This window comes from Mustela nigripes, chromosome 14 (assembly GCF_022355385.1).
Source record: "Mustela nigripes isolate SB6536 chromosome 14, MUSNIG.SB6536, whole genome shotgun sequence".
In the NCBI taxonomy this organism is placed as follows: domain Eukaryota; kingdom Metazoa; phylum Chordata; class Mammalia; order Carnivora; family Mustelidae; genus Mustela; species Mustela nigripes.
Genome location: NC_081570.1, coordinates 26,759,686 through 26,775,433, shown reverse-complemented (window position 1 = coordinate 26,775,433; position 15,748 = coordinate 26,759,686). Strand labels below are relative to the sequence as shown.

The 15,748-nt window shown below is 41.1% G+C and overlaps 1 protein-coding gene across 5 annotated transcripts in view; it reads left to right on the top strand.

Annotated features, from left to right (window-relative positions):
* The window catches only part of KIAA0319L (KIAA0319 like), a 90,699-nt gene that overhangs the window by 31,780 nt on the left and 43,171 nt on the right, over positions 1-15,748 (top strand). For all 5 annotated transcript variants that reach the window (XM_059377234.1, XM_059377235.1, XM_059377233.1 and 2 more), the window contains one exon: positions 410-936. In XM_059377234.1, the coding sequence (XP_059233217.1) occupies positions 410-936 (527 nt within the window). The remainder of the gene's footprint in view (positions 1-409; positions 937-15,748) is intronic.

Below are 15,748 nucleotides of genomic sequence, written 5' to 3'. Positions count from 1 at the left end.
TACTTGTTCTTCTGGTCCCATAATGGTCACACTGTCCCTGAGAAGTGGCAGGATGTGAGTGGAAGGTTAAGTGGTGGGACTCCCCCCACCCCTCCATACACTTCTACCAGAATAGCTGTTTTGTTTTTTTCTGTTTCATGAACTGGAGTTCTGTAGGAAAGGTCTATGTGGAACAGACTCATTGAGAAGGGGAACCAGTGATGAATGTGGAACAGCACTTCTATAAGCTAAAGTATCTTGAGCCAAAAAACACTCTATTTTGCTTCTTCTGTTCCACTTGCTAGACAGCTTTCCCACTCTCTTAAAAACGAGTCTTCAAAATAGCCTTAAATGTTGGTGTTCAGGGCTCTTTACAGAGCAGTCGTCTGTTTTTATTACATCTTAAAATGTTTTCATTCCTTGTTTTTAGATGCCAGTGAAAGCAGGTGCCAGCAGGCAAAGACAGAATTTGGAGTTGGCCTGAGATCTGGGGGAGAAAATCACCTCCAGCTTCTTGAAGGAACCTCCTCTCTGCAATTGTGTTGGGCTGCCTGCTGCCAGGACCCTGCCTGTCATGCCTTTTGGTGGTTAGAAGGGATGTGCATTCAGGCAGACTGCAGCAGGCCCCAGAGCTGCCACATTTTCAGGACCGACTCTTCCAATTCCATGCTGGTGTTTTTTAAAAAATTCCAAACTGCAGATGATTTGGGCTTTCCCCCTGAAGATGATGTACCACATATTCTGGGGCTAGGTTGGAGCAGGACATCTTGGAGGAGACAGAGTGCATCCAGAGCTCCACTCAGACCCACTGTATCTTCCGGTGGCCATCATAGCTTAACCAGGAAGCTTTGGAAGAGAGATAGTCCCAGTGAAGAAGTAACTACACATGCAGTGACACAGCATGAAATGAATGACTCCAAGGAAGTAGGTCGTCTGAACACCAGCGGTTCTGCAGAGGTAAGCACATTATGAAAAAGGAGCAAAGAAACTTAAATCTGCTCATACATTTGGCACACGTGAGCAGTGAAGTTGGCACTTGTGGGCAGCCTTCTGTGCCGAGGAGTGTGTGTATGAAGCTGCCTGGCGTCGTATTTTTGGGTGCCGCCCAGATGTACAAGCATAATTGGACCTAGGAGATGCTACCTGCATGCAGGTCTGATGCATGCATTGTCTTGGTAAAAGCAGAAATCTGCTCATTATCTAGTCTGAGATGGTTCTTGGCTACAGGTAGATGCAGTTGTGTGGGGACTGTCTTCACCAACAATTCTCCAGTATTTTCTGCCAGATTGCAGAACACTTGATAGATGTGGTTGCATTCAGGCTCTCCTTCCTCTTCCCCATCTCCCGCATGCACACGCATTCCTCATGGGGTAGTGTCTGTTCCAGTCGAGGTAGCCATTCCTGGCGCCACAGACTAAGACTTGGCCTGCTGGGTTAAGGAGCCAGATGTGGCCATGAGCCAAGAGGTCTGTGGGGGAGTTCTTATCCAGCTTTATATGCCAGGGGGGCTAGCACCAGTAGTTTATTCTGCTTATTATGTTTTTTCATTGTTGATCTTCCTAGGCAAATGATTAAAAGGAGTGACTCACTCTGTGCTCAGCCTGCCTTGATTGCTGTGACTTATTTTTGTATTTGTTTTGTCCTAGTTGTCTCTAGCAAGTTGAAGCCAGAGTGGGGAGGCGACTACATGCCAGGCACTATGTGTGCTAATTGTTGTACAGTGTCATTTTGTTTAATTTCCATAGCAGTATTTCTAGGTTGGTATTATTAGCCCCATTTTCCTAGTGAGGAAACCGAGGTCCAAAGAGGTTAAACAGTTTGATCATGCATCTAATGAATAACAAACCTAGAATTGGAACCCAGACTTAATATTAGGAAAAAAACCTTTCAGTGCGATATTAGAGATATAATCTTGGGTTTAACGTGCCCATCAACATTTAGATGTCTTGTTGTCATGAGGTCTCTTTCTGAGCACTAGAGATACAAAGGTGAATGAGATGTGGTCCATACCCTCAGGGAGTTGACAGTCTAGTGGAGACTCAGACACAAAGATAGGTATTTACAATAGTGTGTGATTATCGCATTAGTTACTTACACAATTTAGTAGGAACAGAAAGGAGGAAGTGATTCACTTGATCAGGCAGGTGGTACGGATGTGCAGAGAAGACTTCACAGAAACGTTTAATTTCTTTCTTTTTAAATGTTTATTACTTATACTAGATTATAATCTTCATTTTTAAAATTTTAAGCCCAGTGTAATAACATAAACTGTTAGTTTAGTTTCAGGTGTACAGTATAGTGATTCAGGAGTTCCATATATTACTCACTGCTCATCAAGATAAGGGTACTCTTGGGGCGTCTGGGTGGTTCAGTGGGTTAAGCCTCTGCCTTCGGCTCAGGTCATGATCTCAGGGTCCTGGGATCGAGCCCTGCATCAGGCTCTCTGCTCAGGGAGCCTGCTTCCTCCCTCTCTTGGCCTGCCTCTCTGCCTACTTGTGATCTCTGTCTGTCAAATAAATAAATAAAATCTTAAAAAAAAAAAAAGATAAAGGTACTCTTAGTCCCCTTCACCCATTCCCCCATCCCTCCCACCAGCCACCTCCCCTCTGGCAACCATCTTAAATTTATTTCTTGAAGGATATGTTGGATTTCACTGGGAGATTAAAGATAGTAAAAAACGTTCTGGACAGAGGCAAGTGTATGCAGAGGCTCAGTCACTAGGTAGACATTTACTGCACATTTACTTTGTGCAAGGTATATACTAGGAATATTATAGTAAACAAGATAGACATGATTTCTGCGCCAACAGAGCCTATGCTCTGGCAAGGAAAACGACAACACAATTATTATAATTAAATAATTGTTAAGTTGGATGTGAATTTGAAAGGGTAAGTTCAGAGTTCTATCAGAGCATCTAACAGGGACCTAACTGAGACTAAGGAGTAAGGTTAGGTATACTTAAGAAGGTATGCTTTGAGACTTGACATAGAAAGAGTTTGGAAAAGAGTCAGGCAGAGTATTTTAGGCAGAGAAAGAACAATTCCTAAGTTTGTTGGGTGCCCTAGAGCATGGCAAGACCAGGAAGTTGAGAGAGGCTCGTCTTACACGACAAAGTGACCCAGAGGTGTATGAGGAGGCTTGCTAGCTGTGGAAAACATTGAGGCTTTCTTAAGATATTGGTCTTTATCTTCAGATCAGTGAGAAGTCATTGAAGAATTTTTTAAAATTTTTATTTATTTATTTGACAGAGATTACAAGTAGGCGGAGAGGCAGACAGGAGAGGCAGGGGAAGCAGGCTCTTCGCTGAGCAGAGAGCCTGATGCGGGGCTCAATCCCAGGACCTGAGATCATGACCTGAGCCGAAGGCAGAGGCTTAACCCACTGAGCCACAGGTGCCCCAAAGAATTTTAAGTAGGGGATAACTTGATCAGATATGTTGCTGTATGGTGAGTAGATTGGAGAGGGGCAAGAATGTATGGGAAGGAATCCGATAGGAGGCTCTTCAAGCAAGGGAACCATTGCCTTAAAGAAAGAGGTTGAATATACAGGAAAAGGGGTAAACAACAAATAATTCCTTAGAGCAGTGGTTCTCAAACTTTAGCATCCATCAGAATCACCTGGAGACCTTGTTACAAACAGATTGCTGGGCCCCAATTCCAGAGTTTGTCTAGAAAGGGGCCTGAGAATTTGAATTTGCAGCAAGTTTCTGCAGAGTGCTGGTGCTGCTAGTCTGAGAAGCACACATCGAGAACCACTGCCTTCCAGGGCAAGTGGGTTAGAATCCAGCACACACAGGACCAAGATTAGTCTTAAGCGGGAGGAGAGACATCTTCATCATGATAAGAAGGAAGAAATTGGTGAATACAGGTGTGGCTAAAGTGGGATTATAGGTTTAGTAGGAGGAAGTTGTCGTTCTAGTCAAACAGTGTTCTTCTGAAGTAGGGTAGATCATTTCCTAAGAATAGAAACAGAGATAGGGACGCCTGGGTGGCTCAGTTGGTTAAGCAGCTGCCTTCGGCTCAGGTCATGATCCCGGTGTCCTGGGATCAAGTCCCACGTTGGGCTCCTTGCTCAGCAGGGAGCCTGCTTCTCCCTCTGCCTCTGCCTGCCATTCTGTCTGCCTGTGCTCGCTCTCTCCCCCCGCCTCTCTCTCTCTGATAAATAAATCTTTAAAAAAAAAAAAAAGAAACAGAGATAGGTGGAGTGGGCACAGGTAGGTAATAGGCAGGAACGTTAGAGGTTTGGAGAGAAACAGCCATTGTGAAGGGAAGGAGACGGCCAAGCAAGTAAGGAAATAGATTGGTGGTAGCACTGATGAGGGAGATTATGAATTTATCACAGTGGTACCTATCTCTGCAGTCACGTGAGTCTCCGCAGTAGCTTTCAGCAACCCTATCAAGAGAAGGCTGATAGTTTGATTTACCCAAGATTGTAACTTTGCCGGTCTTGTGCAGGAAGAAATTGGGGCGTGGAAATTAAGGTTATTGTCAAGAGAGTGGATTAAGTAGAGACTGTAAGAAGAGGCAGATGTAGGAGGGGCTGACGGAGATATGATAGAGGAGTTTGGCATTCAGAGGTTTCCATCATGGGAGACAGATATAGGGGGCATGTGTGTTCTGGAAGACTTGAAGTAGTCATCAGGGGATGGGATATTAAGATTTTGGAAGTGGAGAAGTTCTGGTGATTATAGGATCTAGGGGTAGCTAAGGAAAGGGGTTGCAGAGGCAGGGTAGAGTAGGAACTGATTGGAGACAAGGAACAACTCAGGAAGCTCAAAATATGTATTACATGAGTTATCACTGTAGACACAGAGGTAGACTTTAGACTTGATGGTGATGATAGCAATTGTTAATGTTTACTGAGTAAGCACTTACTATATGGCAGTATCATTCTGAATCCTTGACATATTCTAACTATCAATCTATACAAGAAATCCAATGAAGTACTGTTAGTCATCTCTATTTTAGAAATGAGGAAACTTAGGATAAGAGAGGTTAAGGAGCATGGCCAAGGCAACAATAGCTAGTATATGGTAGTACTGGGACTTGAACTCAGGTAGTCTATTCTGAGTCTGTCCTCTTGACCCTGTTACTCTTTAGGCAGGGACTTGGGTAAAGAGAAGTTTTGAGAGCCTGATGTCAAAGCCCTCAGCAAAGTAGGAGGAGGAGTAAGGCCAGTTGGGAGAGGACAGCTGTGGTGAGAGTTGAAATGCAGTAAGATGACAGAGGGGAGAGGTTTTATTGGAAAGCTAGAAGAGGAATGATATGCAAAGGCACTGAGGAGGGGAGCAAATAAAACATGAACCTGCCTTCAATCCTGAAGTATGGGAGAGTAAGGAGCCCTCATACCACAGAGCTACATAGGAAATAGTATCCTCAGGGAAGGGCACACTCACAGTTAAGGATAGGTAGTTAGGGACCACTGTATGGGCATGGGACCTGTACAGTTGTCCAAGTCCGGACACTTGGGTCTTGTTCTCAGATTAATGCTCTGCTGTTATTGTCTTGAAATTTTTTTAAAAGATTTTTAAAATTTATTTTTATTGGAGAGCTACCATGAGCTGGGTAATGGGCACAGGGAGAAGCAGGCTCTCCGCTGAGCAGGAAGCTCAATGCGGGGCTCGTTCCCAGGACCCCAGGATCGTGACCTGAGCCAAAGGCAAGTGTTTAACTGACTGAGCCACCCAGGCACTCCATTGTCTTGAAATTCTTAATACTTTCTTTTTTAAAGCTTTTATTTATTTATTTGTTTATTTATTTATTTATTTATTTTGGACAGAGAGAGAAAGAAATAGTACGGGCAGGCAGAACAGTAGGCAGAGGCAGAGGGAGAAGCAGATGCCCCGCTGAGCAGGGAGCCCAATGTGAGGCTCCATCCCACGACCCCTGGGATCATGACATGAGCCGAAGGCAGACATTTAACTGACTGAGCCACCCAGGTGCTGCTCTCTTAATACTACTTTTTGAACAAGGAACCCCACATTTTCATTTTGTACTGTATCTTGCAAATTCTGTAGCCTGTCCTACAGGAGGTGTAGGGAACAAAACATGAAATGACTGCGCATCCAGGTGATTTTTGATTATGGAAGAGAAATTCAATGAAATTTTGATTCAATGGAATTTTGGGTGATTCAATGGAATTTTGGGTGAAAAGAAAAGGAAGTTAGGTCTCGCAGGAGAGGAAGTATAAATCATTCAGGGAAAGCATGTGTGTAGTAAATCTTTAACAATTGGGTATTCCCCTTCCCCAAACACAAACAAAAACAGAAGCCCTGAGTTGTAGACTTTGCTAATTTCCATGACGTAAATAAAACCACGAGTGACCAGTTTGGAATTGCCGACATGAATCACTGAATAGAGAGTTGGGAGATACAGGCACAGCCAGCTTAGGTGAGCCAGCTCCCGCACACTTCCCGGATAATCATGATCAGTAGAATGAGAAACAGACCAGCAAAATGAGAAATATGGCTTATGTAGGCCTGACAGTGTGCTAGAAGATGGTGAATTTGGGCCTTAGTGACTTCAGGGTATATACTGGAAGGAGGATGCTGGGGTTGTGTTGCCTGGGGAGTTCTCTTTCTTCTTGTTCACCTGCAGTGGACAGTGGCAATAAATTGCTGCTAGTGAACAGGCTCTGGAGTTTTATGTCTAACACAGAGAGTGGGTGGATATGGGGGGAGGAACACCGAACTTGAATTATGAACCCCAAGACTGGGAGGAGGCCTTTGTGCAGTGTTGCACGGAGGCATTATGTAGATTGGCATCACTTGCTGAGAACTGCAAGCACTCTTAAAAAATAGGGCAAAGTGAAGTCTTTAGTTCCAGACAGATTGTTTGACCTTATATGCCACTCTTAGGAGCTTCCTTCTTATCCTGAAGGCCATGGATAGCTCTGTAAGGGTCCTAGCACCACCTTGTGCATTCAGAATGATGAACTGGTAGGTGTTTCTTTTAGGACAGGACTTGTAGTTCAAACTTCTGCTTATTAAAGCACTAGGGAAAGGGGAAGAAGTGTATACATTGCAGATCTTCTCTTTCTAATTAGGGATGGCTGGCTAGCAGTACTAGTTTCTAGTTTGTACTGTTTGCCCTAAGGTAGGTCAAGCTACTCTGCATCCGAAGTGGTAAGAAATTGTATCCTGAATTGTTCTTGTCTCGCCTGAGATGCCTGCAATCCTGCAAAGGCGTTGGGTCCTCAGTAATATTCTTTATTCCTTTGGAAACATACATATATTGTATCTAAGAGCAGGCATTCTGGACCTTTATTCCAAAAGTGAAAGGAATGTCACCAATTTAGCCCCCTCTACCAGCTGAAAGAAGGAGAGGCGTGTACTGCTTTGTTTCAGTACCATATCCTTTCTGTGCTGAGAACTTCTGCGTTATTGGCAGGAGGCGCATGAAGCCTTGTTGCAGTCCAGCCACTGGCAGTTAAGGCTGCCAGCCCGGCTTTGTGAAAGGAGGAGGACTCTTCCCTAAGCTCAGGACATGAAGGGGCAGCTAGGTGTCCCCACATGTAAGGTTTGGCTTTAGGATGACTGAGGTGCTCCTTTCCCTGCCACCACCATCTCCCTGTTTGCAGACAACCACAGCATTCCCACTCCTGTAAGCCAGTGCCTTTCTGTGGGACAGATGACTGAGAGGATAAAGGAGTTGAGCCTCTGGGACCTCTCTGCTGCCTTTTTTACTGAGGAAAATTCTTTTGTTGACTTACATCTTACCAGCAGATAGAGGTGTGGGGTGTAGGCAGTGAGAGAGAAGAGCCTTGCATAACCTGGGACAGAAACCCAGTTTCTGTTTCCCATCATCCAAGTTTTTGATTTGCTTTTCAGAGTTTTTTGCTTGATCACATTGTTTTTGTTTCTTAAAAAAATCTGTCCTGTAATCTTTTAGGCTTGTGAAATTTTTGCCGAGAGTTCATTTATTCTTCTGTTATTTCGTGACATATTTGGAATTCCTCCGGCCTAGTTCTCCCCAGATCCTCATTCTCAGTTATCTGAGCAGCAGACAGGCTAATAACTTTCACCAAAAATTGTTCAGCCCCAGGCCTCCTTCCAGCCCTCTCGCCTGGATAATTTGTGTGGCTTTTCTACCCCTCGGTGACCAACCGCCTTCCAGTATCATCTGTGCACATGTATACACTAAGCGCCCCCACTACGCCAACACTCCACTCCCCCATTCTAACCTTACATGACTGGTTTGTGGCATCGAGAGAAAAACTGGGCAGGCTGCGTTCTTGTTGTGTGTGGGTGTGCAGAAATCCCTGCAATTGTATCATTCCTTTCTCACAGTTATTAGTGCCTGAGCCATTATACATTTTCCTTACTCTCCCCCCCTTAACTGCTCACTTTCTGCTCTAATCTCCTAAGTATTCTGATTCTTTTATCTGCTTATCTGGTTTTTACTGTGTGAAATGAATTTGAAAATGTGTTTGTTGGCTACTTTGTTAACTTAGGAAGCCAGAGTTGATGCAGGTTTTGGTGTGGATTGGCTAATAGAGCCAGCTGGCACAGCTTGAGCCATGGGAAGAAAGTCTCAAAAACAGCTACTTCTTAGCTAACACTCCTGTCATTCCTCCCTTCCTCACTTCATGGCAGTCTTAGTTTCTCCAAGGAGACTATGAAGAGACATGACTTTGTAACTAACTCCTGCAAAGATAAACCCTGCCCTGTTCTCCAGCCTCAGCTTCAGTTGCTGAGAACTGGTTGGGATGTCTTTAAATGCCACTGGCTTTGCTATTGCAGGAAGATACTGGCTTTACTGTAGTAGGATTTTTGTTAATGACAATGATAGCTTTTGTTTTATTTTAATACACTTGTGTCTCAAATCAAAATGTGTCAAAGGGCCAATTTTTGTGAGCCAATCTATTTAGTATTAAGTAGTCACTTGGGTAGCATGTGTATTACCAAGGAGGGCCCCCTAGCTGGACTGTGATGGTGTGACCCTGACCGGTGTGAATGTCCTGCGTGGGCCCTGCAGGCTCCTGATACTTAGAATAGTAGCTTGTGATGGAGGTTTTTCGGGTCATCTTGAATTATGGTATTAATCACTGGGTTAGCTTGCTTGGTTAGGAGAGGGCAGCCCCAAGTGGGTCTGGGAGGAAGGGAGAAGGAAGAAGGAGGAAAAGGAGGGAGGGAGGAATGGCGAGATGGAGAAAGAGTGTGTATAGAAGCCTTGCATCATTCTGAATAAAGCTGCTTTGAAGATTAAACAGGTGTGGACACCTGGGGCGTGATTAGATGACTTACGGTGATTTCGGAATTAGGTTGGTTTTTATGATTTCTGTCAAGTGTCAGAAAAAATGGCCCAAGGAAATTTCACCCAGGTGTCCGCCCTTTATCATCCTCTACAAATTTTCCTTATCACTTTGTAGTTTCTGAAGTAAAATCATTTGCTTCATGTCTCTTCTTCCTGCTTCTTTAAAAATTAATAATAATAAATAATAAACAAATTCTTTCTTTAAAAATAAAAATCTGCCTGCCTTGCTTAAGAATATTTATACTCTTCTTCTATTTCTGGGAATCTATTCTAAAGCACTGATTCTAAATAAAGAAAGAGCTTCAAACACAATGATGAGGTGCTATTTATTTAATTAAAAAATGGAAGCAGTTTGTCTAATAAGGGGAAAGTAGAGATTGTGCAGCCATTAAAAATATATTTTTGGTTATATGAACAGCTCTTTTCTTACTCCCTCTGCTTTCCTCTCCAGCCACACTGAATGCTTGCTCTTCTATGGAGACCATACTCTAAAAAAACGGCTTTATTGAAGTGTAATTGACATATCATAAGCTATATGTACAAGTTTAAAGTGTACAGTTTGATGTGTTTTAATGTATATGTACCCATAAAACCATCACCAAAAAAAGCTAATGAGCATATCCATTACCCCCAAAGTTTCCTCCTGTCCCTTTATAATCTGTCCTTCCTACTCCCTCCCTTATCCCTAGGCAACCACTAATCTGCTTTAGCTTATTATAGATTTTCTAGAATTTCTGAATAAATGGAATCATACATTACATACTCTTCTTTTTAACAACTCTATTGAGGTATGATTTCTGTACCATAAAACTCACTCTTTTGGGGGCACCTACGTGGCTCAGTCTTTAACCGTCTGCCTTCGGCTCAGGTCATATTCTCAGGGTCCTGGGATTGAGCTCTGCATTGGGCTCCCTGCTCGATGGGAAGTCTGCTTCTCCCTCTTCCACTCCCCCTGCTTATGTTCCCTCTCTCACTGTCAAATAAATAAAATTAAAAAAAAAAAAAAAGCTTTAACCCCCCCCACACTCTTTTTAAGCATTTAAGTTCAGTGTTTTTTCTTAAGTATAGAGTTTTGTATTATCACCACAATCCAGTTTGTTAAATTTCTGTCTCCCCAAAAACTTCCCTTATGCTATCCCTACTCCCACTCCAGGCCTCAGGCATCCACTAATCTGCTCTCTATAAATTTGCCTTGTGGACTTTTTATATAATGGAACCATGTAATACATAGTCTTTTCTTTTTTTTTTTTAAAAGATATTTATTTATTTATTTGACAGACGGAGATCATAAGTAGGCAGAGAGGCAGGCAGAGAGAGAGAGAGGAGGAAGCAGGCTCCCCGCCAAGCAGAGAGCCCGATGTGGGGCTTGATCCTTGGACCCTGGGATCATGACCTGAGCCGGAAGCAGAGGCTTAACCCACTGAGCCACCCAGGCACCCCAGTACATAGTCTTTTGAGTCTGGCTTTTTTCACTTAATGTTTTCATGTTCATCCATGTTATACTATGTATCACATACTACATATATGTAGTTGGATCCCTTTAATTGCTGAATAGTATTCCGCTGTATGAATGTATCATTTATCTATTCACCTGTTGGATGTTTGGAATGTTTCTAGATTTTTGGCTACATACAAAGCTGTTAGGAATGTTTGTATAAAAGTCTTTATATGGGGATATGCTTTAATTTCTCTTGGATACCTGGGAGTAGAATGGCTGGGCCATATTGTAGGTATATATTTAATATTATAAGAAACCACTAAACTGTTCTTTCCAAACAATTGTACCATTTTACATTCCCATTAGTAATGTACGAAAGTTCTAGGTGTTCCACATTCTCACCAAAACTTTGTATGGCGAGTCTCGTTTGGGCCATTGTAATAGATGTGTAATAGTAGCTCATTGTGGTTTTTCTTTGGATTTTCTTCATGATAAATGATGTGGAACATCTTTTCATGTGCTTACTTGCCTTTCATATATTTTTTGGTAAAGTGTCTGTTTATATTTTTCCTCATTTTAAAAAAGTAGATTATCCTCATATATTCTGCATATAAGTCATTTATCAACTATTTTATTTGTAAATATTCTCTCAGTCTGTGGCTTGTCTTGTCATTTTCTTGGCAGTGTCTTTTGAAGAGCTGATATTAATTTTGATGGTGTCTAGACAGTTCATCCATTTTTTTCTTTATAGATCATGCTTTTGGTATTGTATTTTAGAAAGATTTTTCTCCTAACTTTTCTTCTAAAAGTTTTATAGTTTTAAGTTTTTAAATTTAGGTCCAGAATGTTTTTGTACATGGTGGGAGCTGTGGATGGAAGGGTTTGGTTTTGTTTTTTGCCAAAAGAATATCCAGTTGTGCTAGCACCATATTTTTTTTAATCCTTTCTCCACTGCATTGCTTTTCACCTTTATTGAAAATCAGTTACCCATGTGTGTACAAATCTATTTCTGGACTCTTTTGGTTCCATCATTTTGTTTATATTCATATATTGTCTATAACAACACTATACTTCTTTTCTTTTCTTTCTTTCTTTTTTTTTTTTTTTTAAAGCAAACTCTATGACCCATTGATCAAGGGTCATATAGTCTACCAATTGAGCCAGCCAGGCACCCTAACACTACACTGTCTTGATAACGATAGCTTTGTTTTTTTGTTTTTGTTTTTGGTAAAGATTTTATTTATTTATTTGAGAAAGAGAGCAGACACAAGCAGGGGGAGAGGCAGAGGGAGAGGAAGAAATAGGCTCCTCCCTGAGCAGGGAGCCCAATATGGGGCTTGATCCCAGGACCCCAGGATCATGACCTGAGCTGAAGGCAGCCGCTTTACTGACTGAGTCACCTGGGTGTCCCAATAATTATAGCTTTGTTTTTTCTTTTAAAATAAAGGTTTTGTTTTTTAAAATAAAGGTTTTATTTTTTATTTGACAGAAAGATCACAAGTAGGCAGAACAGCAGGCAGAGAATGGGGGGAAGCAGGGTCCTTACTGAGCAGAAAGCCTGATGCAGGGCTCGATCTCAGGACCCTGAGATCATGGCCTGAGCCGGAGGCAGAGGCTCAACCCACTGAGCAACCCAGGCACCCCTGGATAAGTACAGCTTTGTAATAAGTCTTTTATTCAGATGATGTAATCTTACAATTTTGTTCTCTGTTATCAGACATTTTTTGGCTATTCTAGGTCCTTTATATATCCATATAAATTTTAGAATCATCTTGTCATTTTATTTATCTTTTTAAGATTTTTTTTTTTTTTGGATAGAGATCCCAAGTAGGCAGAGGAGAAGGCAGAGAGAAGGCAGAGAGAAGAGGAAGCAGGCTCCCCGCTGAGCAGGTAGCCTGATTCGGGGCTCAATTCCAGGACTCTGGGATCATTCCCCGAGCCGAAGGCAGAGGCTTTAACCTACTGAGCCACCGAGGTGCCCTGTCATTTTATTTTTTAAAAAGTCTTCTGGGATTTTGATTTTGATTATGTTGGGGCTGTAGCTCAGTTTGGGGAGAATTGATAGCTTAATAATAATAGTGAGTCTACTGATCCATGAATACAGTGTATCTTTCCTTTTATTTACATCATCCTTAATTTTTTTCAGCAGTGTGTTGCCCTTTCCAGGGTAGAGATCTTGCACATCTTTTGTCACATATATTGCTCAGTATTTCATGTTTTTGGTGCTATTATAATTGGCATTTTAAAAACTGAATTTTTAAAGAAGTGGTTTTAAAAAATTCAGTTTCAGGGCGCCTGAGTGGCTCAGTGGGTTAAGCCTCTGCCTTTGGCTCAGGTCATGATCTCAGGGTCCTGGGATCGAGTCCTGCATCGGGCTCTCTACTTGGTGGGGAGCCTGCTTCCTCCTCTCTCTCTCTGCCTGCCTCTCTGCCTACTTGTGATCTATCTCTGTAAAATAAATAAATTTAAGAATCTTTAAAAAATAAAAATAAAAAATTCAATTTTTGTTTGTGGCTAGTATATAGAAATAGTTACTTTTTGTATATTGATCCTGTATCCTGAAATGTTGCTAAACTCACTTACTTGTTGCAGTAGCTTTTTTGTAGATTCCATTAGGTTTTCTCTATTTATAATCATATTGTCTGTGAATAAAGACCATTTTACTTTTTCTTTTCCAATGTGGATGCCTATTATTTCTTTTTCTTGCTTATTGTACTGGCTAGAACGTCTATTACAATGTTGAATAAAAGTGGTGGAAGTATACTTTTCTATTCCTAGTTGTGAATTTGTGTCAGGAATAAATGCTGGGTTTTGTCAAATGCTTTTTTTTTTTTTTTTTTTTTTTTTACATTTACTGACGTGGTCATACAGGTTTTTATTTTCAGTATGTTAACATGGTGAACAACTTGATTGATTTTGAGTGTGAAATTATCTTGTATTTCTGAGATAAATCCCACTGAATTGTGGTATATTATCCTTTCTGGATATTGTTATATTTGTTCTACTAAGATTTTTTAAAAAAATGTTTTATTTTATTTTTGTAAGTAGGCAGAGAGGCAGGCAGAGAGAGAGAAAGAGAGAGAGAGGAGGAAGCAGGCTCCCTGCTGAGCAGAGAGCCCGATGTGGAACTCGATCCCAGGACCTTGAGATCATGGTCTGAGCCGAAGGCAGAGGCTTTAACCCACTGAGCCACCCAGGTGCCCCAAGTTCTACTAAGATTTTGTTATGAATTTTGAATCTGTGTTCATGGGGGATATTAGCCTGTTATTTTAACATCAAAGTAATGCTGCCCTTTTAAAATGAGCTGAGAAGTTTTTATTCTTCTTTAATTTTCTAGAAAAGTTTGTGTAGAATTGGTACTATTTATTCCTTAAATATTCAGTATAATTCCCCAGTATAATTCCCCAGTGAAGCTATCTGGACATGGAGTTCTTTGCAGGAAATCTTTATTTTATATAGAGAGAGTACGAGGGCGGGGCAGAGAGAGAGTCTTAGGTAGGCTCCATGCCCAGTATGGAGCCAGTCATAGGAGCCCTGTCTCACGACCCTGGAATCATGACCTGAAACTAAATCAAGAGTTGGGTGCTTAACCAACTGAGTCACCCAGGCAGGAAGATTTTAAACTATCAATTCAAGCTATAGAATAGATAAATAACAATTTAGATTATCTACAATAGCTCTGCTTGGGTGAGCTTTGACACATTGTGTGTTAGAATTTGTGTGGTCAAATGTATTGGCATAAAGTTGCTCACTGTATTCCCTTATTGCCCTTGTAATACAGGTAGAACCTGAGTAATGTTACCTCTTTCATTCATGGTGTTTGTGTTCTCTTTCCCTCCCCACCTCCCTCCCCGCATCAGACTGGCTAGATTTTCTTACTGAAACTTTGGTTTCATTCATTTTCTCTCTTGCGTTTCTGTGTTACTGATTTCTGCTTTAATCTTATTATTTCATTTCTTCTTCATAATCTAGATTCCATTTGCTCTTTTTTTTAAGTTTCTTAAGGTTTAATCTCAATCGTTAATTTGAGACTTCTTGTCTAACAGAGTTTTAGTGCTATAAATTTCCTTCTAAGTATTGCTTTAGCTGCATCCTACAAATTTTGATATTTTGTGTTTACAGTTTCATTCAATTCAAAATACTCCTAAATTTCCTTTTTGACTATTTCCTTGGATTATTTAGATGTATGCTATGTTGTTTCCAGATATTTGGGGGGGGTCCCAGATATTGTGGTATTATTGATCAATAACTTAGTGCATTGTAGCCAGTGACCATTATATGACTTGAATCCTTTTTTTTTTTTTTAACATTTTTTATATTAGTCTCAGAGGTAGAATTTAGTGATTCATCTGTTGCATATAACACCCAGTAGCTCATTACATCAGGTGCCTTCCTTAATACCCATCACCCAATTACTCTTTCCTGCCATCCACCTTTCCTCCAGCAACCCCTCTGTTTGTTTCCTAGAGTTCAGTGTCTCTCATGGTGTGCCTTTTCCTTGAGTCCTTTTAAATGCACCGAGATCAGTTTTATGGCTCAGAAAATGGTCTGTCCTGGGAAATATTCCTTGTGTATTTGAAAAGAATATGTATCCTGCTATTGTTGTTGGGTGAGTGTTCTATAATGTCAACTAGGTCAAATCTGTTACTTTTGTTTAGATCTTCTATATCCTTATTTTCTATTAGTTAAGAGGATGGAATACCACACTGTATTTGTGGATATATCTGTTTCTCCTGTTAGATCTGTTTCTGCTTCATGTACTTTGAAAGTTTTATAAGCTGTGTAAATGTTTAGGATTGTTATGCCCTCTTGGTGAGTTGACTCTTTTATCATAAAATTATCTTCTTTATCTCTGTTAATATTCTTTCCTCTGAAATCTGTTAATATAGCCTGTTAATATAGTCTGATGTTAATATAGCCGATCAGGCTTTCTTTTGGTTCTTATTAGTGTAATGTATCTTTTTCCATGTTTTTACCTTTAACCTATTTGTATTTTTGAATTTAAAGTGGATTTCTTGTAAGCTGCATATAGTCGGATGTTGCTTTTTATCCAGTCTGACAATGTCTGCTGATTAAT